Consider the following 25,099-nt stretch of genomic DNA (forward strand, 5'->3'; position numbering starts at 1 on the left):
CATAGACACACAAACTCTATGCAAAGCATGAGCTCTTCAGTGGGGGTAAGTATTGTTTGTTTAACGCTGGATCACATGGTAGTCATTTGACTTGGTTTAACTTCGTCTTTTCAATTCGTTGTTTGCGCCACAGAGTTTGAGAACCATTCACCAAACTATCAATGTGTGACCAACCTTACTTCGAGAACATTTGAGTATTGTTTAATTATTATAAAGCCAACATTTGTTATATTGCATAAGTTCCCACCAACAGAATGTTATCAGCTTATACTCTGAAGCAGTCAGTCTGTGCATGTACTGCAAGAGTTTACTCACCTGCATGTTCCAGCAGCATTTTGGCAATGTCCATGTGTCCATTTAGCAAGGCATCGTGCAGTGGACTCACTCCATCCACCTGATTATTAAGCACAGGGGAAGGGTGGTGGTGCAGCAAAGCTTCCACACACTCGGTGCTGCCGTGGTTGCATGCCTCGTGCAGAGGTGTCCAGCCTGCATGGTCTATGTGATCAACAAACCGGAAACAGAGGCACAAACAATGCTGACTCAAAATGAAGTGGATGTTAATCACAGTTTAGAATATCCACCTGTTGTTCACCTCACCAAACAACCTGTGAAGTACTCTCTGGGCTTCCAAATGGATCTATACTCCAAAATTCCAAAATTTTAATTTCTTTTCTGTGTTTGTTTATGTATATTTGTTTTTCCTCAGGGTTGATTCAACACATACAACTACATTCTCTGACAAGCTTTGCATGTACTAAAATACTTTTCTATAGCTATTATGCATGCCACGATCAAGTTTAAGGCATGTGCCATTATGATTTCAACCTTCAGCCACCTTCATTCATCTGTTGCTTATACACACAACTTTCTGTTTGGGTCTAGTAATGCCTCAGTTGTCTAGTTATTGGTTGCAAGATGTATTGTCACTCGATGTGTCAATCAATCAGCACATACTAGGACAATACTATCTAACAACTTTTATACAATGGGATGAACTAATAGGAAGTGAAATGGCTCTGGTAGATCAGCTCTGCACATACAGATCATCTACACATAATGGCAGGATACATGCAATATACCTGAAACACAAATGACAACTAATGTAAATGTAAAGCAATGCAATGGAGGCACAGCATTCAAACAACACAAATGCTCACAACGCATAGGCTATGATAATACACAGCTACAAATCAAGAGTAAAAAAGGAATCTTTTAAAGAAACATTAAAATAGTTGCAGCATTTTTTCATGTTTTAATCCAGGATTAAAACACAGAAAGATAGACACATTCTAAGGACTAATAATAAAAAAGTTAAAAAAAAATGACAGACAGATAATCTGCTGTAGTTGAGAAAAAAAAATTCCTCTGAAAACCAAACATGCTCTGACTCAATTAGCATCAGGCCTTTTTTGGAGAAATCCGTAATGTGGCAGCAGTTATTTTACCATTTTGCCCCGTAGTTCTACTTGATCGCATTTTAGACTTAAGAATCCCCCATAACCCCCACCAAGATGCAAGTCAATTTAGTCTACTATTAAGGGGTGATTACAAAATCAGAGAAACCTTTGAAAACGGCACATTTCCATAAAAGGAGGGCAAGTCATTATATTTGACCTAAAGGGACTAAAGAAAGTCACTCTGAAATATCAAAAGGGATTCAATTCACTTAGCAAAGTGGCCATAAATCTATAAATCTGACACTCCAAACCCATCCTGCTCTTACTAGACACACCCTTTACATTTTAGCTAAAGGTTAAACGCAATGATGATGACGCGCACACGCTCCTATTTCTTCTCTCCCCCTTTTTTTTTCCTCCAGTGTTAATCGCTCTCCAAAACCCCAGAGCAAACAGTGGGAGTGAAGTGAGACGACAGTGAGACAGAGGTTATGGAAAAAAGGGAAAGCGAGAGAAGTCTTACCTTTAACATTGATGTCTATGCCAGGAAGCGCCAAGATCTGAAGCACCGTTTCCACTTGGTTCCTCTTGCAAGCTCTGTGGAGGAGGGTCTCTCCTTCGACCAGGACGAACACAACGGACAAACCCACCCAAAAGAAAGAAGAGGCGGAAGAGAAGAGAGAAATCAAAAATCAGGGTGTGCCTGATGTCCTTCCCATTGTCCCCATCCATATGGTGAATACGCCAATTAAATATCACAGAAATGTCACCAAACACACACACACGAAAAAAAATTCCCTGACCTAAAAAGAGTACGACCCGCCAATGAGGTTGCGATTAAAGAGGAGTGATGAGAAAAAAGGGGGGAGATCTTTCAAGGGAGAGAAAAAAAAAAAAAAAACACGGGAGGAAAAAAAAATTAAAGATGGAGAGTTGGGCTAATTCGCCTCGCTCTTTCCCTCTTTTATAGAGGGAGATTTTCCACTTACACCCCGTGCCCAACAAAGTTAATATCAGGGCAGTTGGTGAGTAAATGAATGTAGTGGTGAAAAAGTAGTCTCGCTTCCTGTTCACTCATCCCTATATTGTTACTTAAGAGGAAGTTATGGTAGACAGCCCTCGCACAAAGCCTCGAAAACGATTCTTCACAGATCCTAGGTTCAAAAGCTCTGCTGGGCATTGCCAGTGTCACCACGTGATATTTAATCAGCAAACTACTAGCGGGGGAGAAAAAAAAAAAAAAAAAAAAAAAAAAAACTCTCAAAAGACTCCATTTACATTTTTGTACACAATTTTATTCCACCCATTCCTTTTTTCCTCATCTATACTGCATTCCTCACTTTTTCAAATACAATATTAAATCAGGAATAAATTAGTGGGCCAGAGCCCCCTCTTTTCATGTATGGCTGAACTTCAGAGAGAAGTTAAAGGCCAAGCATGAGTGGCTCTGTGCTTGCCAGTATAACACAGAACTGCAAAGGCTGTAATAAATGCTTTACTAGCTCTCCCCAGGACGCCATCCCTGTACAGGGGCTCCACTCCAACGCACACAGAGCAAAGAGTGGGGCAAAAAGAAAGAAAAAAAAAAATAGGTGGAGATGGGGGAGAGGGAGGGAGAAGAAGCGGTGAAGGGGAGAGCAAAACGGTTCCTGCATTTCAAAGCATGCAGGCAAAATATTGAGAATGCTGGTTCGTATTCATTCTGAAGAATTCCTTTCTTCCAGGAAATGTCTTTGAGGCTGCAAAGATGTATTAAATGCCATCCACAATAGTTGAAAGGTTGAAAAATGGAATGGAGGAGAAAAAAGAACATATGTTAAATGTAGAGATTCCAGTTCAGTTCAAATCCAGTTCAGACACACATGGTTGGCACAGACAAATATTGCACATTTTCTTCATACAGGTCCACAAGTATTTGGACAATGACACAACCTTTGTACCAGCACAGATGATTTTGAGTCAATCGGCCATGATGTGACTCAAATGCAGACTTTCAGCTTTAATTCAAGAGCTTTAACATATTTTATTTGCATTAAGTATTTTGGAATCAAATTAATTTCTTTAAAAAAAAAAAAAAAAAAACCACAGTTCCCCACTTTCAGCAACTCAAAAAGATATTTGTACAAAATAACATTTTTAATATGTTATCTTTAATACTTGAATTCAGTGAACACCTAAAGTCTACAATCCATGGACATCACCAAATGCTGCATTCCATTCCTTGAGATGCTCTACCAGGTATTTTCCTGCAGCCACCTTCACCTGGTGTTCATTTGTGTATCTCTGCCTTCAGTTATGTCTGCAGTAACTGAAAAGCATGCTCTATTGGGTTGAGATCAGCTGACTGACTTGGCCATTGAAGAATATCACATTCCTTTGGTTTTAGAAACTCTTGGGTTACTGTTCCAATACGCTTTGGGTCATTATTCACTGTGAAGCACTATCCAAACAGTTTTGCAGCATTTGGCTTAATCTGAGCAAAGTACGAACTTGATCACTTCACGATTCATCCTGCTACATCCATCAGCTGTCATGTCATCAATAAACAGTAGTGACCATGTTCTACTGGCAGCCACACAAGCCCATGCCATTGGGTCCACCATGTTTGACAGATGTGCTATGCGTCAAATCATGAGATGTTTTTCTTTTTCTCTATTCCTTTTTTCTTATCATCGTTCTGATACAAATTCTTCTCGAGTTCATCTTGCCTAAGAAATTTTCCAGAGCAGTGCAGCGAGTCCTTTAGATGGTTTCTGGTATAGCCTAATTTGGCCTTCATGTTCTTGAGTATAACCATTGGTTTGGACCTTGGTGTAAACCCTCTGTATTTCCATTTATGAAGGGTTCTCTTGATTGTAGACTAACGATTTTTTGTCTTTCTAGCTAGGCGAAAATGTCCTCCTTTACTTGCATCAAGATCTCTTCGGACTTCGTGTTAAGCGTTCCAGTGGGTAGCTGCCTAATGCTAATTCAACACTTGGAATCAACTCCAGGTATTTTATCTTCTTAATTTGTAGTGAAATAACAAGGGAACAGGCATCACCTGGCCATGAAACCACTTCCATAAGAGTAGCTGTAACTATTAAACAGTTAATGCATTACTTTTATTAAATTCCTTGAATTACAGCTGGAAATCTGCACCTTCACTCACATATTTGTTTGAAATAAAACCCACACTGGTGGTGTACAGAGGAAAATTACAAAAATTGTGTGGCTATCCAAACACTTACAGACCCAACTGTAGATTATTTGAGAAGTAGTGAAAGAAATGGATGGAGTGATCTGTAGGTTGTCCCTGGAACAATGCGTATCAGCCAAACTGCCTTGCACATCAAAGAAAACCAATGTAAGCAAATATCTAATCAGCCAATCACATGGCAGCAACTCAATGCATTTAGCCATGTAGACATGGTTAAGGTGACCTGCAGAAGTTCAAACCACGTATCAGAAGGGGGAAGAAAGTTGATTTAAGTGAATATGAACAGTTTGGTTTGGTCTGGTGACAGATGGGCTGGGATTTTCCCCAAGAAAATGTCCTGTGAGCAGCAGTTGATGTCAGTGTTGTTGAGTGTTGATGTCAGAGGTCAGGAGTGCCAGGTGTCATGCCTGTCAACTAAGAACAGGAAACTGAGGATGGCATTCACACAGGCTCACCGAAATTGGACTATAGAAGAGTGAAAAAAAACTTTGCCCGGTGTAATGACTCTCAGTTTTTGCTCCAACTTTTAGACAGAATTTGTCATGAACAACATGAAAGCACAGATCCATCCTCCCTTCTATAAATAGTTGAGGCTGCTAATGATGTAACAGTGTCAAGGATAGTTTTTTCACTAACTTCGGGGCACGAAATGAGCATCAATGAACCGTACATCCAACCTGACTATACGTGCTGACCAGTTCCATCCCTTTAAGGCCACAGCAGACCCATCTTCTGATTGCTGCTTCCAGTAAGATAACACACAATATAATACAGTTCAAATCAACTCAAAGTGGTTTCCTGAATATGACAATGAGTTCAGTAAACTCAAATGGGCTCCACAGTCACCAGATCTCAACCCAATAGAGCACCTTTGGGATTTGGTGGGACAAGAGATTAACCTCATAGATGTGCAGCCGGCAAATCTGCAACAACTGTGTAATGTTGTCATGTCAATGTGGACAAAACAACAACAACAACAAAAAAAACTACCTATGAGCAATGTTTCCAGCACCTTCTTGAATTTATGCAACCCAGAACTATTAAGGTGTACCTAACACGCTGTTTAATTTGCCAGGTCCAGTGAGTGTATAACGACTGAGTGCTGATATTCCATTTGTTTTCATGTTTGTTTTTTTAAGATGCGCCATAAAGTTTAATACAATAATTATGTGTCAGTGGTCATTTATGGTGCACAGTTGGGCATTAAAGACCGTGACATAATTGTTCTAATTTCGTCTCTGTCACGATGGAAGAGGCTTTTGGTAATGAGCAAAAGTACCCAGGTCAATAATTAATGAAATCGGAAATGCATACATGAAAATAAATAAATAAATAAATACATTTTTGGAGGCGGCAAAGGTCTGGCAGAGCACCCAAGGTGAGGAAACACAGTAACTGGTGAGATCCATGGGTTCTGGACCTGAAGCAGTCATTAACTGCAAAGGATTTACAGCCAAGTACTTGCAACCCGCCTTCCCCCACATTACTTTTGATTCTGTGAAAATATGAGGACTATTTAGTAAAATGTCTCAGAATTTTTAATTCAACTAAAAATTCACTGAAATTAAATGAAAGATCTACGCCATTTCCACCTCTTGCCTGCTTCATACACCTCTGTGGAGGTGTTCAGAGAGAATTACAAAGTCTGCTTTTGGACTTGAATGCTGCTCAAAAATCATTGCAATCATGAGATAAATCAGTTCATCAAGAACTGCATCAGAAAACTCTCAGCAGGTAAACTATTCAGACAAGTCAGATTAGAGTATACTAGGATTTGCTGCAATAATCTTTATTTTGCACTGCATATTAAACCTCAGTTATTTGATGGCATGACATCATAAAGAAGGTAGTCTGGTTGTTACAGTTTCAGCATCAGTAACGAGACCAATCAGTCAAACAAACCAATATTTCCAAGCTAAAAATCAAAAACACCCAAACTACAGTACCTAATGAGTAAGCTATACTTTGTGGCACGTCAGTGTTCTACATGGGCTGCTCTGCTATTACCGAGCACTAAAACGCAGTGATTAAACACCCATTCCACTACACCCCATGTGTACACATCCTAGCAAATGCCAGGGCCAATCCACGCACTGTTAAATCACTTTAATGGTTCCAATTTGGACACAACGCCTCTATTATAGGGGTAATTGCATGCTCAGCATTTACAAGCACGGAAAGGATAAATCCGCCTGTCCTTTTCTATAAATCCCCTGTTTCACACTTTAATAGAAAAGTTAAATGTATGTGTTGCTCTTTATATCCCTCAGTCTGCTTGCTACACTCCTGTAAAGCACTGCTTGGCCTGCTGATCCCTGGACCAAAAAACCACTCGAAGCCTGTAACAATGCTATTTGTAAGGAATGTGTTTGAAATGTATTCTGTGCCAGTTACTGGATATATTTAAAACTATTTGAAGACTTCTACTATTGCTACCTCTGAAAGCGACGGCAGGAAAATAATTCCCCAAGTGAACATTACTGCTTCTTAAACTGTGCCTCAGATGCATTTACTGGCAATAAACATTTCAAAATTCCAATGGTGAATGATAACTCCATTATAATCAGTCAAAAACAACACTGGTCAGCAACATCTATGTCATCCCCTCTGCCAACAGGAAACACTCAGACAGAAATACAGTGTCTCCAATAAGAGGAAGCAAAGATCTATATACTTGCATATTATGAAAACATAATATTCCTAAAATACAAGTCTATAGGTGGTAGGAATGATCCCTGTAAATGGCTGCAAGCAGTGAAGGTGTCCATTATATGCAAGTGCTTTAAATGATCTTTAAGAAAAAAAAAAAAGACCACCTTTTACGCAATAGAACTTTCATCAAACTGCTGCTGAATAAACTTTAACTAGCAACTCTTAAGCTAACACAGACAAGTCATTAAAGCACTGATAACATGACAAACATTACCGTATGACCATTCAATAAACTGCACTTGTGTGCGATAAAATCGAAAGCTACAAAATGAGTAATAAAAACTTGTGTAACCGTTTTAGCTGATGAATGTCTTTGTGTTTGAATGAATGTTTTTATGTTTCCATGTTAAAATGCCCAGCTTTACAGCAGGAATAAAGAGGTTTACAATGTGGAGCAAAAAACAGTTTAGGTATAACACAAATCAGAGTTTATACAATTTTAACCAACTTGAAAGTCAATATTTGGCATTAACAACTTTATCCTTTATTCTCTCAGTCAGGTCTTTCCTGAATTTGTTTCTATTTCTTAAAGACAGTGCTTATCTGCTGTAGATGGTTCTTAGGCCTGTCAATTCTAATTTGTCCACTTGTCCAGTTCTTCCATTTTATTAAGGACACACACAGAATGGTTGGGTTTTTGGCTAAAAACTCTTTGGGAATCACTTTGTAAGTGCAAACATCCAATTTGATCCCTTTCAGATTGTGTTCCATTTGGTTGTTTTTGCTTGTTTGTTTGTTTGTTTTTTTGCAGATTAAGCTAAATAAATGGGATCAAATTTGGTGATTTTACCACAGGCAGCTAGTATCAACGTACCTAAAGACACCATTTAAAACTGATTCTTGCACAGTTCTTTGTTATGTGTATACACAATAATTGGTTAGTCTATTGAATTAGGTATCCTTTGATGCCTGAATGATTCATTGTTAAGTGGCTTAACAAACAAACAAAAAAAAATTCAACTGAAAACGATCAGGTACAAGAACCGGAATGAAAATGAGTGAAAAAGCAGGGAGTGTCCAGAGACAAACTTTGAAAGACCTTCAGAGAGTCTGGAGAACTATTGCTCAAGAGCACTTTAAAAAGCTACAATAAAGTCTGGATCTCCTTGGAAACCAAATATAATAAAATGAAGGGTGGTGCATGATGTTTGCACAGTTGCACAGTTTGCACAGTATGCACAGTAAGTAACTTGGCAACCACTATAGTTGTCTAATACCTCCCCATGCTATGGGGTATACCTGGTTTTTTACCAATGGCAATCTTCGTCCCTTTTCAATACTTATTTTTCACTGGTGGATAAAGTTGTGTAGCATTGCTTTACAAGTTAAAGAATACTGAACGCAGCTTTTGAACTACGCTGTGTAAATGTTGACCTTAATGGTTTGTTTCAGAAATGAAGTGCCGTTAAACGCAAACAGATTTTAAACAATGAAAACTCAGCAGTTCTTGTTTGACAGTCTACATACAGTATATTAGGGCTGATTAAAATGGAAATCTCTGCTGAGCTTCCACAAGCAAATGCGGGACTACAAAAGAGAAGTTCATCCCAAATCCCTCAACCCCTCTCAGCTACTGTGACAAAGATACAGAGGTTCCAGAAGGCGAGACAGATGCTCCAAAGCAAAGATGTGCAGAATATAAGAAAGCAAGTTTACATATGTGGGTGAAAAGCCTGTAACGGAAAGAGAGGAAGGAAGGGAGGGAGGGAGAGAATGGGATGAGTCGAGAAGGGATGAGAGGGCGAGAGGGAAGTATGCTGTGCCGATGGTTCATCAAAAATTAATGCCAACCACATCGGTATAGAGATCACGTAGTGGAAAAACAACACATGCCAACAGCCTTGAGTCTCCTGCCTCAGCCTTCACCCCCCTTCACCCCACACCCACTCCCTTTCCTTTACCCTACACCCCTCCTTTGCACCAGCACAGGGCCTTTCTGATCAGGTGGAGGGGGGAGATATGAGCTTTGACACCTTCGAGAGTTCACACAGAGTGCCATGCCTCTAATTGCAGGAAGTTCCACCAGTGCAGCCGCTGTATATTTAAAAGTGCTACCCTAATTGCTGCATTTAATGTCCCCAAAATGGAGATATGAGCCACACTGTGTGTACTAATATCTGTTATTGTTTTGTGTGTGTGCCACCCAATATTTCTGTCCCTGCGATTTATCTGTTAATTTCTTTTTTTGGTTCAGTTTTTTTAAGGTGAATAAGACATGAGGAAAAAGCAAAACAAAACAAAAAGCGCAGTCTAGAATTTCAATGCAGATATAACAAGTAGAGAAGGCACAGCACTGAGGCGTTATTATGGTCCAAAGTCTGCCACAAACATACATGGCAGGCCTGCTTATGCAGTCAAGCTGCTCATAAAGCTGACTAGAAGGAAGTGTGGTTCGATGCAAATCAATCACTTTTGCCATGCATTATGTGCTCTTCATTAAACCGAAAGTGATGACAGCGCTATCATGTTCCTGATGACCTACTGTAGTGCATCAGTCCATTAAAAGTCCACTCCTTGCAAATGTGAAGCTATGCTGTCAAACAATGGGTGCATGCACATGCCGTACCTGCTGCGTTGACTCTGTTCAAACCTCTGGGGATGTTCTCTTTCTCCGAGCAGGTTTCATTCTCCAAAGAGTTTTGAGGTCTGTATGGAGACAAAGAATGTGGCCCAGAAGGGTTAATGAGAAAATACACACATGCTGTATTTATAAATTTCTTCAAATTCAAAAAAAAAAGAAGAAAAAAAAAAAGGTGATTACCCATGATTCATGTAAACAAGAGCAACTGACCATTTGAGCATGACTGCAAGGAGACCCAGTGGTGGAGAAAGTGGAACCAGCATCACTGTACTGTGAAAACTGCCATTAGCAAATGAATCCCTCATGGCACGATATCATCTTATATGAAATCTGACAATATCTGTCAAACCCCTACTGCGTTGGCCACACACACACTTCACACAACTAATCCTCTATTCCTGTCTCCAAAGCACTTTTCCTCCCACTTAACGCCTCAAACGCAGAGACGAAGAATTCAATGTGAGCAAGCACATTAGGAGGAATAACTAGTAAAAGAAAGTGAAGCCTCTTCAAAGTAGTGGCGTGCTAATAGCTGTGGGCTGTCACTAGTCCTGTGTGTAGGTATGGAAGATCTGCCCGCGTGAAGCCTGACAGGTGTCTTGTGTGTATATGTATGTGCACATGCGCATGCGTTGCATTGAAGTGGAGTGCCATCCGTATTACAGGGAAGAGGCTTGTTCCCTGGTAATTGGGTTGTTCAGAAGCCAGGAAGGAGCTCCCAGCAGTGAGGAGGAAACACACGTCCTGTCACGTTGCTTGTTATTAGCAAGGACAAGGCTGAGAAGAGATGAGACAAGCTCTGTGTGCATGTGTGAGAGTGTGCGCGCGAGAAAGTGACTCCATAACAGTGTCTATGTTGAGGGTGTCTCACATTTAACCACTTCACCCAAGTGTCCCCTGCCCATACAGGCAGTGGAAGTTGACAGTACTTGGCTTGTATACACCCCAGTCTCTTCTTTCCTCACGGTCTACTTTAGGAGGCCAGTCTGCTGACAGCAGCCCAGCTATCAATTAAGAGCTTGCAGCAGCGTGTGCCCTTGGAGGCCATCACTAAAGAAACCTATGAGCAGTGATTGAAATAATGCAGAAGTGCTGGTCAAGTGCTGAAAGAAAGCAATTTATGGGATTTTTCTTACTAATCATAGCAAAAGAAATCCTTCCCCCCTACTTTTTATCTGTCTTCATTGTAAAACTCTTATTGAATCTAGCTGATCCTTTTATAGGCTTTTCTTCAAACCTAGCTGATATTTGGAAGTTGGGACTCATAGAGAGGTCTGGTCAGAGAAAGAAAGAACACACTATAGTCAAGTGGGCTGAAACGATTACAGCAACGGAAAGAGTATGACTAAGCCAGCACAAAGAAAACCACAGTTTAATTACAGCTTCCCTTCTGCTAACAGCACTCCATGCCATGCAACCAGCCACCTGGCAAATCAAACGGCCCTCTAAGCGGTCGGTCAATCAGCCACCCTGTCAGCTTGGTGTAACTTGGACACATGCCCTGTTGCTGGCCTGTCTGTTGATACGGAAGAAACACGCTCACAATATCTCAAATAGAACTACAACATCTTTGAGTCAATCAAAAACAGTCTAATGCATTCTGAAAGTGAGAGATGACTGATAGCAGGGAGGAGAGCTGGTAGTTAACCTGGTCGACCACGAACCAACCAGTCCTTCCTGTCTTACGACTGAGCACTCTCACAACAAACATAGCTGATTTTTCTATCATCTATAATGTGTTTTTCCTTTTGTTTTTTTGTTTTTTACTTCTTAGCAGTTTTTCATCATGTATGCTATTGTATAGAATATGCAGTGTGTCATATGCATAAATGCTTCAACATAAAATGTGTTAATTGATTAAGATTGTCAAGATCACCGCAGCTATGTACAATATCACGAATTTAACCATGAAAACCAGAAAACAAGCTTCCCGTCTTGGTTTCTGTTCTCAGCTCATCACAGGCTTTGTCATTTTGATTTCATTCTTTCTTTTAGGGTCAAATGATTTCACATGCCCTTTGGCATTTCTTTATCTCATCCACACAGATTCCATTCCTTGTTTCATTTATTTCTTCACACGCCTATGTCAAAATAAAGTAAACCCCTTGCAAATATACAGGGAAAGCAGAAAGTAGAAATGGAGTAGAGATGGAGGGGAAGAGAAGATCTGGTCTGTGCATGAACCAGTAGCCTTCACATGAACCTGCTCCCTGGTGACTCCTGCCCTTTTCCAGGCCAACTACCTGCTGATGAAACAGCAGATGTCTGATATGGGGTATGGATAAAGTGTGTGCATGTGTGCGTTTGCAGTTAGAGAGGGATTTAATATGCAAGAGTAGATCAAGAGAGATTGGGGGGGGGGGCTTGAGAGCTGGTCGTATGGGAAGACACAAAGGCCTGATGGGATACCCAAGTCTATCTGCGGCTCCCTGTCCATATCTGTCTGTGTGTGTGTGTGTGTGTGTGTGTGTGTGTGTGTGTGTGTGTGTGTGTGTGTGTGTGTGTGTGTGTGTGTGTGTGTGTGTGTGTGTGTGTGTGTGTGTGAGTGAAGAGGGGTTTAACCTCCCCGTGCACCCCTCCTGTCAGCAAGCACACACTGATAGGATCAGACCTGGGCACGACCCATCACATGCCAACTCCTCACGCTCCGTCTGACCTCTATTTGTCTGTCTCCAGCTTTCCCTTAGTCCATTCATGCATCTCTGCTCCTCACCTCCACACACTTCTCCTTTCTCCAGGTGTTCCTTTGTTCCTTTTCGCTCAGATTTCTCAAAGGATCTGTTCATTTTCACTTGTTTGGCCTAATGCTATGCTGTCTACCCTGAACTATGTGGGAAGAATCCAGACAATGGAGGCACAGAAAACTGCTGGTCGACTACATCGGCTATTTTAGACAAGCCAACAAACATGGTACAATAACCAACTTTACAGGGTGGCAGCTTTTCATGTGTATTTTTGCTAAAAGATTACTAGCAACATGCTTTCTGCTATAGGCATTTGACTATATCTTTAGTAGATATGCAGGCTCTAAACAAGGTTAGACAACTAGACAACGATATAGATTCACAATTTTCTGCAGTCAAAAAAATAAAAAAGTTAACTAAACACACTGCCACTGGGAATCTCTAAGCTCATCTTCAAAAATGAATACATTATAAGAAGTTTGGCAAATGTAAATGAAAGCTAATACAAGACATTGAAGTGCTATAGCTTATGCAAAGTTAAACATTTTAACATCATACTGGAATTTTAAACCAGACATCTGTGCAGCCTCCACCACTGTGTGTAAGCCCCTCCATGATTTGCTCCAGGCTCTTGTGAGAATGCACAATGTGGACTTAACGGTAGCACAGACAGACAGCTGCGTGTAACTGACCTGCAGTCGGTCCCCTGACTAGTGCAGCTGTGTGAGGTGGGCTCAGTCCTGAGGCGAGTACCACTGGGACTCAGAGCCAAACTTCCCAGAGCAGGCAGGTAGGAAAGCACCTGTCAGAAGTCACACAGATATACACAAGGTCAGACAGTGCCTTTACACTGCAAGTTGATATGTGCGTCCTTGGGGAATTGAGGAAACACAAAGCCACCAATGGAGAGTGAGAAAGCCAGATGTTCTAGTGCAATATAATATTCTTGTTAGACGACATCAGAAATCATTTCATGGCACATAAGGGCAAATATAATCTATACTAGTTTTCAAAACTGTCATTAACTAATGCAGAACAACTGTGTGTTTTGCTTCTAACACCAACTTAAAGTGGGGGAAAAGAGAGAGAAAAGTATTATTTTTTTATATGTGTGTACAATGATATCAGAAGCTCAAAAAACAACTGTGAATCCAAAAAGGAATTCCAGAGAAAATTCCAGTAAAAATGGAAGATGATCACAAATGTACTACAAGTAGAAATGACAAAATCTGCCAAAGGAAACAAGGAAAAAAGGACAGGGAAACATGGGAACAAGAAATGCACCATTTTCTTTAGTGACAGAGGTTCATCTCCCACAGTGCATCCATTTCTGCAGCAGAGATTCCTGAATATGGCATCAGCCACCATCAACTTAAGCCTGGTAGAGCGAACCCTGATAACCAGTTCCACCAAAATATTTGGAGATAAATCTATGGGGAAAAAACAGGAAAATCAGGTAAGAGCATCTTTTTAGAAGAGATTTTTTTTTTTTTTTTTAAATAAAGAAAACTGCCCCCTTCGTGTCAAACTGTACAAATAAAAAAAGAGACAATTCTGCTAAATAAAGTTTTTAAACTGCTTAAACTACTTCTACCACTTTTTAAGTAAAAGAAAATGAAATTCAGAAACCAAACTTTGAACTTAGGACAGAATTTACATAACAGAAGTTTTCTTTTTCTGAATATGCTTCCTGTTCTCAAGTTTCAGTTTTTCTCACTTACCCTGGCTAATGACAGCAAGATATTCTGACAGGTCTTTCAGGCCATTTTCCACTAGTGTCTGGTTTAATTTGAAATGCTGCTGACACCAAAACTCCACCAACACAGACAGGAAATCCAGTAGAGTGTCTGCCAAGTGCAACTTCTGCTTCTCATCCCTCTCGGCGTAGTCCTTTAGAAAAGATAAACAACATTTTGAACCTAGCAAGCTCCATGAGCAATAGTAACTTTATTCATGAGGTCAGATTACAAATCTGCTGTCAATTATGGATCACAATAAAACATTCTGAATGACTGAGCACATTATCCAATAAGAATATCAAAGTAAATTACAGTCATGGCAGCCTGTATCAAGAGCTGCATTAGTTGTTTTACAGCACTGGACAAGAGGGTGGAGCGCTCCCACACAGTCCAGAAGGTTCTATAGAGCAAAGATCCTGATGCTGATGCTGGAGGGGCTCCCTGGAGCTGCACAAACTCTCTAAGGACGGACAAAAACCAGGAGTAAATAAAGATGAACAACCTGAGGCGAACACTAGAATTAATATGTTTCAAAAATAAAACGACTGCTAAGTACAATGGCAGCAAAAACATAGATGTAGTACTAGTACCATTTACTTTCAAACAGCCACAATTGCAAAAAGTACAACAAATACAAACATTTTTGCATTTGTGTAGTTTTATTGAAGAATCAGTGACTCACTCTCACTCTGTTTATTTGGAGGAGTATGAATGACAATTCATCAGTTCCATTTACCTGTTATCATGTGCGATTAGGCCTGCAAGTATTAGGATGATGATGCAAATTTTGTAGTAAAAAAAAAAAAAAGATGAGCTGAAATGAGTAAAATAGAGACTTTCAGCTTTTATTCATGGGGGTACAACCAAAGTACTTAATTAACTGAATAAGAACTACAATCATTTTTATACATAGCCCCCTGGTTTTAAAAGTAACTGGACGACTGAGTGGCAAGCAGGTCACATGACACCTGTTGCCTGTTCCCTCGTTATTCAATGACATGTTGATTTCAAGTGTTGAACCTGGGTGTTTACAGCAGGTGACAGAAGTCTACATTAAGCAGGAAAAAAAATCTCAGAGGGAGCAAAAACATTATGTGTACTACATTTTTAAAAACAAGCTCAGAAGCACCAAAGGTCCTGAAAGACCACAGAAGACAGCTAAGGTAGATGATTGCATAATCCTTTCCTTGGTTAAGAAAAACAGTAAAGACCTGGCAGAACATCTCATGGGAGGAAACACAACATTTGGTGAAGTTCATGGGTTCAAGACTTCAGGTGGTTGTTGTTTACATAGGATTTTCATCCAAGTATTAAAAAAAACAATAATTAATAAAAACAAAATCAATTTGAAATTAAGCTAGTTTGTTCAATTTCTTTGGAGCCTCTGGAAAAAACTAACAACTAAAAATAAAAAGGGAGCTATGAATAAAAAGAGGAAAAAGGCTGTAATTCCTAAACAGCTAATAGAATTCAGTTGCTGAACACCTTGAATTAAAGCTGAAAGTCTGGACTTCAATCACATGTAGATTAATTTGGGGCAGCATGAAGCAAAATTGCAAAAATGTGTAATTTTCCAAATACTTAAAAACTTTACTGTATTAACTCCAGCTAAACTACAGTGATTGTTAAGAATTTCTACACCTCTGTCCTTGCAATACAGATTATGAGCTTTGTGGACTAACAGAATGGGGAAAAATCAACTCCAAAGCTGTTTTCAAACATGCACTGCAACCCTGAACTTTAGTAGACATTACCCATAGGAGCTGCATGTGAGAACACAAATGTCCTAATCATTTGTATCAGACATTAAACAGACTTTACTCTGCCAGCCATCTAGCACAAAGTCTTTATAATGTTCGACAGAGTCCTTGTAAGAGTAAGGCAGCTCTGCCTCCTGCATGATGTGTGAGTGCCCAACCAATCATTTAAATTATAATTATAATGAGATATAATAATGAGAACACGGTTGAAGTGGACATGTCAGAAAGGGCAACTTCAAGCAATGATTCTCCCGACATGTGTGAGGTATTCATGTGTAAAAACTGATTGATTTAAAATAAATAAATAAAAAATGGTTCTTTCTCCGACTGAGTTTATTCAAACTGTTACCCGGCAGTGACTGAGTGGAGCTCCCCCTGGAAGATCTTGAGGGAGAGAGCCAGGATGTAACAGTGGAAGTGTAACAATGTTGGAAGACCAGGTCCAGGAAGTGCGTGACAGGTCTCTTCACTAGACATAGAATATCTGGAAGATTACATATTTGTAAGATTACCACAACTGCTACCTACTAGAGTGTTTGTTCACTACACATCACATGGTTATGCTTCTTTTTTTTTTAAAAAAAGATAAGTATAATTTTTGCAGTATAAAATTATTAGCAGGAATAATTACCTGATGGCTGTCTCTAGAAAAGACCACAAGCCCTTCTTACACCGAGGACACTGCAGCACTTGAGTAAAATACTGTTTCACTGACTTGGGAGCCATCCAGGGAGGGTTGGTAATAAGCAGTTTATCAAGGACCTGCTGGAAACTTCTCATGAAGACAGATGTGGCGTTACCCTGCGACATAATCAGCACACAACAACTGAGTTCTAGTTGGTTTGAATGCGGCGATGTACATAAAGACTTACAATTCAGTGAAGCTACAAAATAATGGACGTGGCGATGCCAAGAATTTAATCAGAGCCAAACAATAATTTAAGTTTTTGTTTTGTTCTTTTTAAATAAGTAAATAAGTAAAAGTTAAGTAAAGTAATTAGTAAAACTTATTTCCAGCTGGTCCAGGATGATGCAGAGTAAATACAGTATGTTTGTTTGCTATCACTGTGCACGCTCTTGTTCTGATTTTGGTTGGTCCCATAAAGTTAAATATTTGATGAAAATAAGAGGAAGTGATGAGATCTGATATTTCACAGACTAAATTACTTATCAAAAAAAGGTACAATAACTAAATTAATTATGAGTTACATCTCTAAATTACAGTTTAATCAAAAGACAGTAAAACCAATAAAAAGACCTCTCAAAGCCAGCTATCCACACTCAAAAATGTGAAGCAAGTTATACTTTTGTGCAGCCCCTGAGGATATTGCACTAGCAGTAGGTGGGAGTTTCTGCAGTATGGTAATTCCTACCTGCTGAGCGTATTCTAAGAGGGAGATCAGGTACGGCGCCGGTGGCAGGAGGCCTGGGTACACAGCACTTCTGATTGAGTCCAAGGCTTCAGTGAAGAGGCCACACTCTATCATACAGCCAACATTGCTGAAGTCCATTTTTGTTGCCTGGAGAAATACAAGAACAATGATAAAATGCAAGAGGTATATGGAAAGCAGAAGGAAACACGGCACTCAAAGAGATGGATGGCAGAAAGACGAGGTGGAAAAAAGTTAAGGGCAGAAGGGTAATGGAAATAGGAAGTGAATGGGCTTTAAAAGTTCTTGGGGGTCATTTCTGACTGTCTGTTATGGGCAAATGGCATATGGACTCAGAAAGTACAGAATGGAAAAACATGAGCACTTCTATTAGCAATATCCACTTGGGTAAGGTATGGACAGGACAGTGGAGAGTATTGTTAATAGGCCTGCCAATCAAAACTCTCAGATCAGCTGACAGTGGTGGTTAAATTGTGACCTGGGTATGATGCGCCCTTGTTCTAGATGTCACTTTCCATTGAAATGCATGACATAAAGGAAATTAAATGACCTGATCCTCTTGATGAAACACATAGTTATTGTAGAGATGTATAGTAGTGATCAAGGGTGGGGGTTGATATGTCTGCACATCTACCTGAGCCAGGGGACTATAGGGGTCATGGTAGCCCAAATATTCAAGGAAGCACAGTCTTGGCTGGCCCTAGAAGCAACAAAAAGAAAGAAAAGAAAATGATAATAATGTCAAGAAAACACAAAACCACTCATAAAAAATAAAAAAACCCAAATACACACCACTTGTTTGATATATGTCTTAAGCTCCGCCTCCAGAGTAGAGAAATTGTCCTTCACATCTGCTGGATGAGCCTCTTGTTCTTCTGTTATGTTGAAATTCATATCCACACGATTTGTCTGACCCCCAAACAATAAGCTTTCAGTCTACAAGATAATTTTTTATCATGAACTGTTTAATAAAGATCAGACTAGTATGTGCACATATAAATGAAGACTATATAAAATATTTAAATCACCCCCCCCAAAGAAAATTAAAAAAATAATAATTTAAGCAACATATTTAAAACTGATTATCAGTTATAACTAGATGTATATAATTTTTTTTTAAAACATGCATTCTTATGACTTACCCCAAAGAGGTGCTGGACTATGTGGCTCACAGGGTAACAAGGAGCATTGTGGGATTTTGAGGATTCTGTAACAGGTTTCGCCATGACATGCGTGATAGAGGCATAAGAGGGGGGAGGGCAGTGATATACCTCAGCCCTGCCTGCTTTTAGGAGTCTGTGAATGAATAAAAAAACCCGAAAATGCATTAATTAACCAGACACTCGTTTTATTCGAACATGGGTTAAAAGACAACACGTGCTTGTGACTCTAACCGTTTGAACATTGCTCTGCGTGTGGACCCTTGGACCATAAGGAGCACCCTCCAGCCCTGAAAGGCCCCTTTCAGTCTCCCACTAGCCACCTTCTCTCTCCACTGTTTGACAGGGTAGAAGGCAGCGGAGGAACCTGTGGAAATGGCCACCTCATAGGGTTCCTCTGCGAGCCAGGAGCCATTCTTAACACTGTCCAGCACGTAGTTTGGAGTTACAACCCACTTTCCTAACAAGAGACGAGCAGCAAGAGGGAAGAAATTCAATAAAACGTGTTATGTTACCTCTAGGACTTAAAAAACTTAAGAAACAATGAAGCGTTTTATGGCTACGTTAAATGTATGTAGGCTAAAATAGCAACAAAAACAAAGATCCACCGACATGAAATTCACAGCCATCATGACTCACCTGCAGCACAAGCTGCCAAAAACTTCTCACTGGACAACACCTGAGGGATTATGAGATGGGTGCAAGTGTGCTGATATACCTATAAGAAGGTAGTTTAAGGTGGTTATATGTAATCATCACAAGACATTTTTGTAAGTGGAGCTTGTCAATGATGCAAAAGTTGCTGTTTGAAATCAACAACAGATGTTCAGTGCAACTAACAGTGTTCCACTTTTAGGTGGATGCCCAGTTCATTTATTCATATTCATCATGTAAGTTAATGATTAAAAAAACACTTTCTGCAGGAAATATATTATAATGTGCCATTTTAAGATTTAACAACAAGTCATAATCACCTTTTCAAAAATAGATGAGGATGCTAGGTTGTACTATCTGATTTAGCTGCAAATCAGGGCAAAAATAATCAGCTCCCCTTTGACATTTAAAGTTTTTGTCTGAAATTTCCCAAGTGCTTCTTTAACAGCATTTCTACACTAGCTTTGCTCAAATGCTCAAAATTTGTAAAATCATGTGAAAACTGAAAGCTACCTTCCAACTTACACACAGTATAAAAACTTCAGCAAGAGTTTAAGCTGTCACAGGAGAAAGCTTCATGACAAAAACAGAAAGAAAACAGTTTAGACTTGAGAAAAAGAATTGTTGATGGACAAAGTAGGAGATGGATACAAAGTCATCACAGTGTTTCCATGTGTCTAAAGACCCCAGAACAACTTCCAAGAGACTAGTGAATGACTTAGCCAAGTTGTAAATTGTATACTCAAAGAAGACAATCATTAGACACCTGCACAGGAATGGACTGCGAGGTTGCAGATGAAGAAAAACTCCACATTTGCAGAAAGACTACACATGCTGAAAGCACATCTTTTGGTCAGATGAGACAAAACCAGGGCCAGAGAGACCCTGCGTATCTTTGGAGAAAGAAGGGTGAGGCATACAACCCAAAGAACACTATCCCCAAAGTGAAACACGGTGGTGGGAGTATTATGCTGTGTGCTTCAGTGCGTCCTGAAGTGGGAATCTCATCTCCATGAAAGGAATCATTAAAAAAAAAAAGGATATGAAGATTTTGAAAGAAAACCTTAAGCAGTCAGCAGCAGAACTGGGTCTGGTTTGCTGCTTCGTCTTTCAACATAATGACGACGCAAACCAAAGGTCAAAGTTAGCGCTATTGACTGACCTGCACAAAGGCCTAATAATTTTGACCCTCATAGTTTTGGGGTTTTGTGCAATAATTTTGGTTCTGTGTGTGAAATAAGATCCAAAATAAAACTAGGATGCTTGGAAAAGCTGTGTTAAAAAAAGATCCTTGCTGTTTAACAACACTTGAATTGAAATTCTACAAATACACTGGGGGCTAATAGTTTTGTTCTCATTTGTATAGAGGGATAATCAAAGCAGTATATAAATATAAAAATACAATTGAAAACTTTACTTGGACTGTCAAGATAAAGACACAGAACACAGACTTCCACAGAACTAATTATGATTGACAGCAAGCACAGCAAGTAATTCATTCAGTCAGCTACTTTAGGAACAAGTGCATTTCCTTTTTGATTGGTGTCTAAACACTTTCTTCATTACTTTAGTTTATGATTAGTCTCTAATTATTATGTTTTCTTACATCGCACAGGCTGAATAAAGACTAAATGCATCAGGAAGAAAAATGAAATTATTCACAAGCTGCAAACCTGTTCAGCTTGGGCACAAGTGCACGTGGCATTTCCCTAAAATCTACTGAGGGATCTCAATCTTACTCACTGAGCCACCAACGTATTTCCCACCCAGCTGCTGAATTCCCTGGATCAGAACTCTCTTCTCATCGCGGATTTTGATCCCAGAAATCTGGAAGACGTGTGTGCAGGTCTCCATCTTCGCGAAGAAACTGAAGAAGAGCCAAAATTAAGTACTTCGTTAAATTGTAGGAGACAATAAGTTAAGATAGATTGCATCATTCATTGGCCAATATAATGTTGCAGTTCTTGTTTGACTAGACGACTTAGATTGTTTCCACGATAAGCTTTCACTCTTGGTACACCAGGAAGAACAATGTACTGTTCAAACTGCACATCAAGGATATTAGCGTTTACAAAATTCATCAAAAAAAGTCAATACTTACGCAAATCGTGACAAAATTGAATTCAACTGATAATTAACTAAGGCTTGCTGGCATATCATTTGCTTTGCAGCGTCAGAGTAGACTAACTAAGAAGAAATAAATAAACAAGAAAAAATATCGGTTCTTTTCTATTCAATAAGCAATGTCAACTGTTTTAATGGCACAGCTGATCAAGTACCTCGGTCATACCACCAGTGGTAACTTCCAATTACACCCGGGCGCGCCAAACTCTCGTCACTGACATAAACATCCAACAAAGTGAATAAACTTCGACCAGTGTGTGGCTACTTTATCCGAAGCTACATTAACCGTCCCAAACAAAAATCCATGGCGCATTCGCTCTTTACATAACGGCCAAACGATAAGTTTAATGACAAAAATTACACGCGAGTACACCACCCAACTTGCAAGGTTGAGAAGCTTTATGGAATCCAATTGTTTTGGAAAGACAGGGGGGGAATCTCTCATATCGTAACATTTTTAACATGCATTGTCAATAACAAACGGCTATATACTTGATTTAAAAAAGACGTCAGAATATATTAAATATATGTTTTAAATAAAATATCATCTTTGATATGTAAAAATTATGCTATTAATTCCCGAATGCGAAAGCGTTTCCCTACCATTTGATTCGTCAGTTGGAATTTCCCACCAAGCGGAAGTTTTCATAGAGCTACTTCCAGGTTGTTGTCACGGACGCTTTCAGTCCCCGGAAATCGCCAAAAATAACTAGATGTTGTGCAGCAGTGGTTGAGTAACGGGGATATTTATCGATAGATAACCAATAAAAGTGAAATGCGACTTCTGCCATATCGGCTGCCCGGGAAACTGTGTACATAAACTGCTTAGTGCAATATTTGGTGACAGCGGTAGATATCCTGTCATAGTAATGCAATATCATATTTTTATTGGCTGTTGAATTGTCTCGGTTTTTGTTATTAGCTACAAATAGCTGTCGCAGACAGATATCAGCATGAAGTGACTACAAATGATGTCGGTCACATTTTCCCCGCCGGTAATGGATTAACACCGGATGGATTAAGTAAGAGCTTTTGTAAGGTAGGACACGCATAACATGCAACGCTGAGTCAGTCGAGTGGTTTCATTCGGGTTTTTCTTGTTTTATGCGACACACGAAACGGCCTTTTTTAAGATACAGATAAACTGTCAAAATAAGCAAATGCAGTACCACTTCCTTGCATGCTGTGAGCTGAGAGGTCTGTGTGTGGCTGTATGGCAGGAACTACGACAAGCAGGTAAAAGTCAACAGTCTCAGCAGGGCCTGTCTGTATTCTTTGTGGTTTTCTTTCATTATCAAAACAACAATATGGCTAAGTCTTTGCTTTGTAATCATAAAATTATAATTAATAACGAGAGGAAAATTCTGTTAATAAGTTAATCATTAATTGATAAATGTTTTGGCACAGTTTGGTTTTAGTGTGTTAACTAGTTACAGTTGCTTATTTTGCTTTTAGATGAGGTTTTATAAATATGATAGGCAGTCTTTATCCCTTTCTTTTGTTGTATGGATGAAATTATTAGGATGTAAAAAAAAAAAAAAAAAGAAAAAAAGAAAAAAAAAGTGTGATCTGGAAGGTCAGAATGTGTCAGTGCTTGGCCAAACACCCCCATAAAGAGCAAGTGACAGTAACCAGCTCAACTCTTACGGTGATCAGCTTCTATCCGTCGAATCCTGGAAATGAGTCTTGTAACATTTACAAACCCAATCTGGACAATAGGAAAACTGTGTGAAATGTCAATAAAAAACAGATGATGATACATGATGATTTGTAAATCACATAAACCCACATTTTTGTTTTATGAAAGAGCATAGAAAACATATCAAATGTTAAACTGAGAAATGTATCATTTAAAGAAGAATGAAAAGGTCATTTTGAATTTGATGACATCAACACATCTCAAAAAATTTTGGTACAGGGTCATGTTTACCTCTGTGTAGCATCCCCTCTTCTTTTAACAACAGTCCATAAATGTTTGGGAAATGATGAGAGATGCTGGACTTTTGGGAGAGGAATGTTGTCCCAGTTTTATCTGACAGAGAATTCTGGCTCAACAGTCTTCTTTGTTGTATTTTTTTTATTTCATTATATGCCAAATGTTTTCAGTTGCTGAAAGGCCTGGTCTGCAGGCAGTTCCGCACCCAGATTCTTCTATTTTGAAGTCATGTTATTGATGTCATAGCTGCAGTATGTAGTTTTCTTGGGGTTAGGGTTTGGGACATATGTTGGTCTAAAACGTGTATATACCTTTCAGAATTAATGGTGCCTCTCTAGATGTGTAAGCTGCCAATTCTATAGGTACTAATGCACCTCCATAACAGCAGGCATACAGGCCTTTGCAGTTAACATTGTTCTTTTTTGGGCATTTAAAAAAGAATATTGGATTGTGGAGTAGTGAAGATAATCAGGAAAGTAGAGACAGAGAGGGGGAAGACATGGTGCACAGGTTGGACTCAAACTTGGACCTGTGCCCAGCACTCCAATGAGTTGGCATGTGGTCACCTGCTCACCCACTGAGCTAAAGTGGCACCTGAGGAACAGTTCTCTGAAACTTCACAATTTGTACACAGAGTTTTTTGCAGATTGGTGAATTTCTGCTCATCTTCTGAGAGACTCTGCTTCTCTCAGATGTTCATTTTATACCCATCCATGTTACTGAACTGTCGCCAGTTAACCAAGCTGGTTGCAAATTTTCCTTTTTCTTTTTAGTATCATTTACTTTGCTAGCCTTTTGTTGCCCCCATCTCAACTTTTTTTCTTTAAGAGATTGTTGCCATCAAATTCAAAATTAACTAATATTTTTCTTGAAATTGTACATTAGATCAGTTTAAACACTTGTTATTTCCTGTTTTCTACTGTGAATAAAATATAGGTTTATATGATTTATAATGCACTGAACACAGTTTTTGTTGGGATCCAGAACAGCAATTATTACCATCATTATCATTATTATTATTATTATCATTATTATTATTATTATTATCAGAGGTCAAATGTGACATGATATTGAATGCAAACTATAATGTGATATTCAGTATCATTTTCTAAATGTTGCCAATACCCACAAAGACAGCAGAATTTTAAGCATGATTTTAAAGATAAAAGAAATTGAAAGTTTGACCTTATTTGATGTTGAAGAAGAGGTCAGAAGTTCAAACTAACTTGATATTTAGAATCCCCACATATCATTCCCTAAATTGTTTTTATTATGTTGTCAATTCAAACAATGGCATTAAGAAACCATTTTAAATAGCTCTGTATAGCAATATAACGTTCACCTTCAGATCAGTCTATTGACCTTGAAGGAGAGGTCAGAAGTCAAATGTAACGTGGTATTTTAAATCTTTATGTTGTAATTTCTATAGATTTACAATACACACCACACTTGTAAAGATTATAGTTTATATAAGGCCTTATGCAAGTTATAAGGCTTTTTATCCATTTTCAACCAGTGAATCATTAAGTTGACCTTGAGGACCTTGGTGGATGTAAGCCAAATTTCAATAGATTGTTAACACGACTCAACTCTACACCATTACAAAGTTTAAACTTTTCAAACTGCCAAACTGTTTACAGACAGAATGACCCGGGCTTGCAAGTGCTACCAAAAAAATAACCTCTTTGTGTGAGGTAATAATCATCATCATCATCATCATCATCATCGTCATATTTTCAGTTAATTTTCTCCATCTTAA

General features: G+C 39.1%; 2 protein-coding genes across 12 annotated transcripts in view; one reads left to right on the forward strand and one right to left on the reverse strand.

The window, feature by feature from the left end:
* slf1 (SMC5-SMC6 complex localization factor 1) overlaps positions 1-22,142 on the reverse strand; it is a 33,850-nt gene extending 11,708 nt beyond the window's left edge. Inside the window, exons 1-18 of one of the 3 annotated variants that reach the window (XM_013276020.3) lie at positions 21,560-21,829; positions 21,382-21,467; positions 21,024-21,147; positions 19,266-19,344; positions 18,861-19,086; positions 18,609-18,762; positions 18,259-18,402; positions 18,101-18,166; positions 17,449-17,595; positions 16,707-16,876; positions 16,425-16,559; positions 14,628-14,775; positions 14,298-14,466; positions 13,861-14,006; positions 13,269-13,378; positions 9,878-9,957; positions 1,924-2,016; positions 316-498 (exon numbers count right to left, since the gene is read on the reverse strand). In XM_013276020.3, the coding sequence (XP_013131474.1) occupies positions 316-498; positions 1,924-2,016; positions 9,878-9,957; positions 13,269-13,378; positions 13,861-14,006; positions 14,298-14,466; positions 14,628-14,775; positions 16,425-16,559; positions 16,707-16,876; positions 17,449-17,595; positions 18,101-18,166; positions 18,259-18,402; positions 18,609-18,762; positions 18,861-19,086; positions 19,266-19,344; positions 21,024-21,147; positions 21,382-21,467; positions 21,560-21,568 (2,269 nt within the window). In that variant the 5' untranslated portion in view covers positions 21,569-21,829. Of the gene's footprint in view, positions 1-315; positions 499-1,923; positions 2,017-9,877; positions 9,958-13,268; positions 13,379-13,860; positions 14,007-14,297; positions 14,467-14,627; positions 14,776-16,424; positions 16,560-16,706; positions 16,877-17,448; positions 17,596-18,100; positions 18,167-18,258; positions 18,403-18,608; positions 18,763-18,860; positions 19,087-19,265; positions 19,345-21,023; positions 21,148-21,381; positions 21,468-21,559; positions 21,830-22,007 lie in introns of those variants that run through there. The other 2 variants (XM_013276022.3, XM_013276021.3) reach the window with 2 other exon arrangements.
* A 162-nt stretch (positions 22,143-22,304) lies between these two features.
* The window catches only part of kiaa0825 (KIAA0825 ortholog), a 118,402-nt gene continuing 115,607 nt past the window's right edge, over positions 22,305-25,099 (forward strand). For 6 of the 9 annotated variants that reach the window (XR_003213198.1, XM_019365884.2, XM_019365889.2 and 3 more), the window contains exon 1: positions 22,305-22,443. The gene's annotated coding sequence lies outside the window, so the exon portion shown is untranslated. Of the gene's footprint in view, positions 22,444-22,465; positions 22,641-25,099 lie in introns of those variants that run through there. The other 3 variants (XM_019365886.2, XM_019365885.2, XM_005457494.2) reach the window with 3 other exon arrangements.

This window comes from Oreochromis niloticus, linkage group LG12 (genome assembly GCF_001858045.2).
Source record: "Oreochromis niloticus isolate F11D_XX linkage group LG12, O_niloticus_UMD_NMBU, whole genome shotgun sequence".
Lineage (NCBI taxonomy): Eukaryota > Metazoa > Chordata > Actinopteri > Cichliformes > Cichlidae > Oreochromis > Oreochromis niloticus.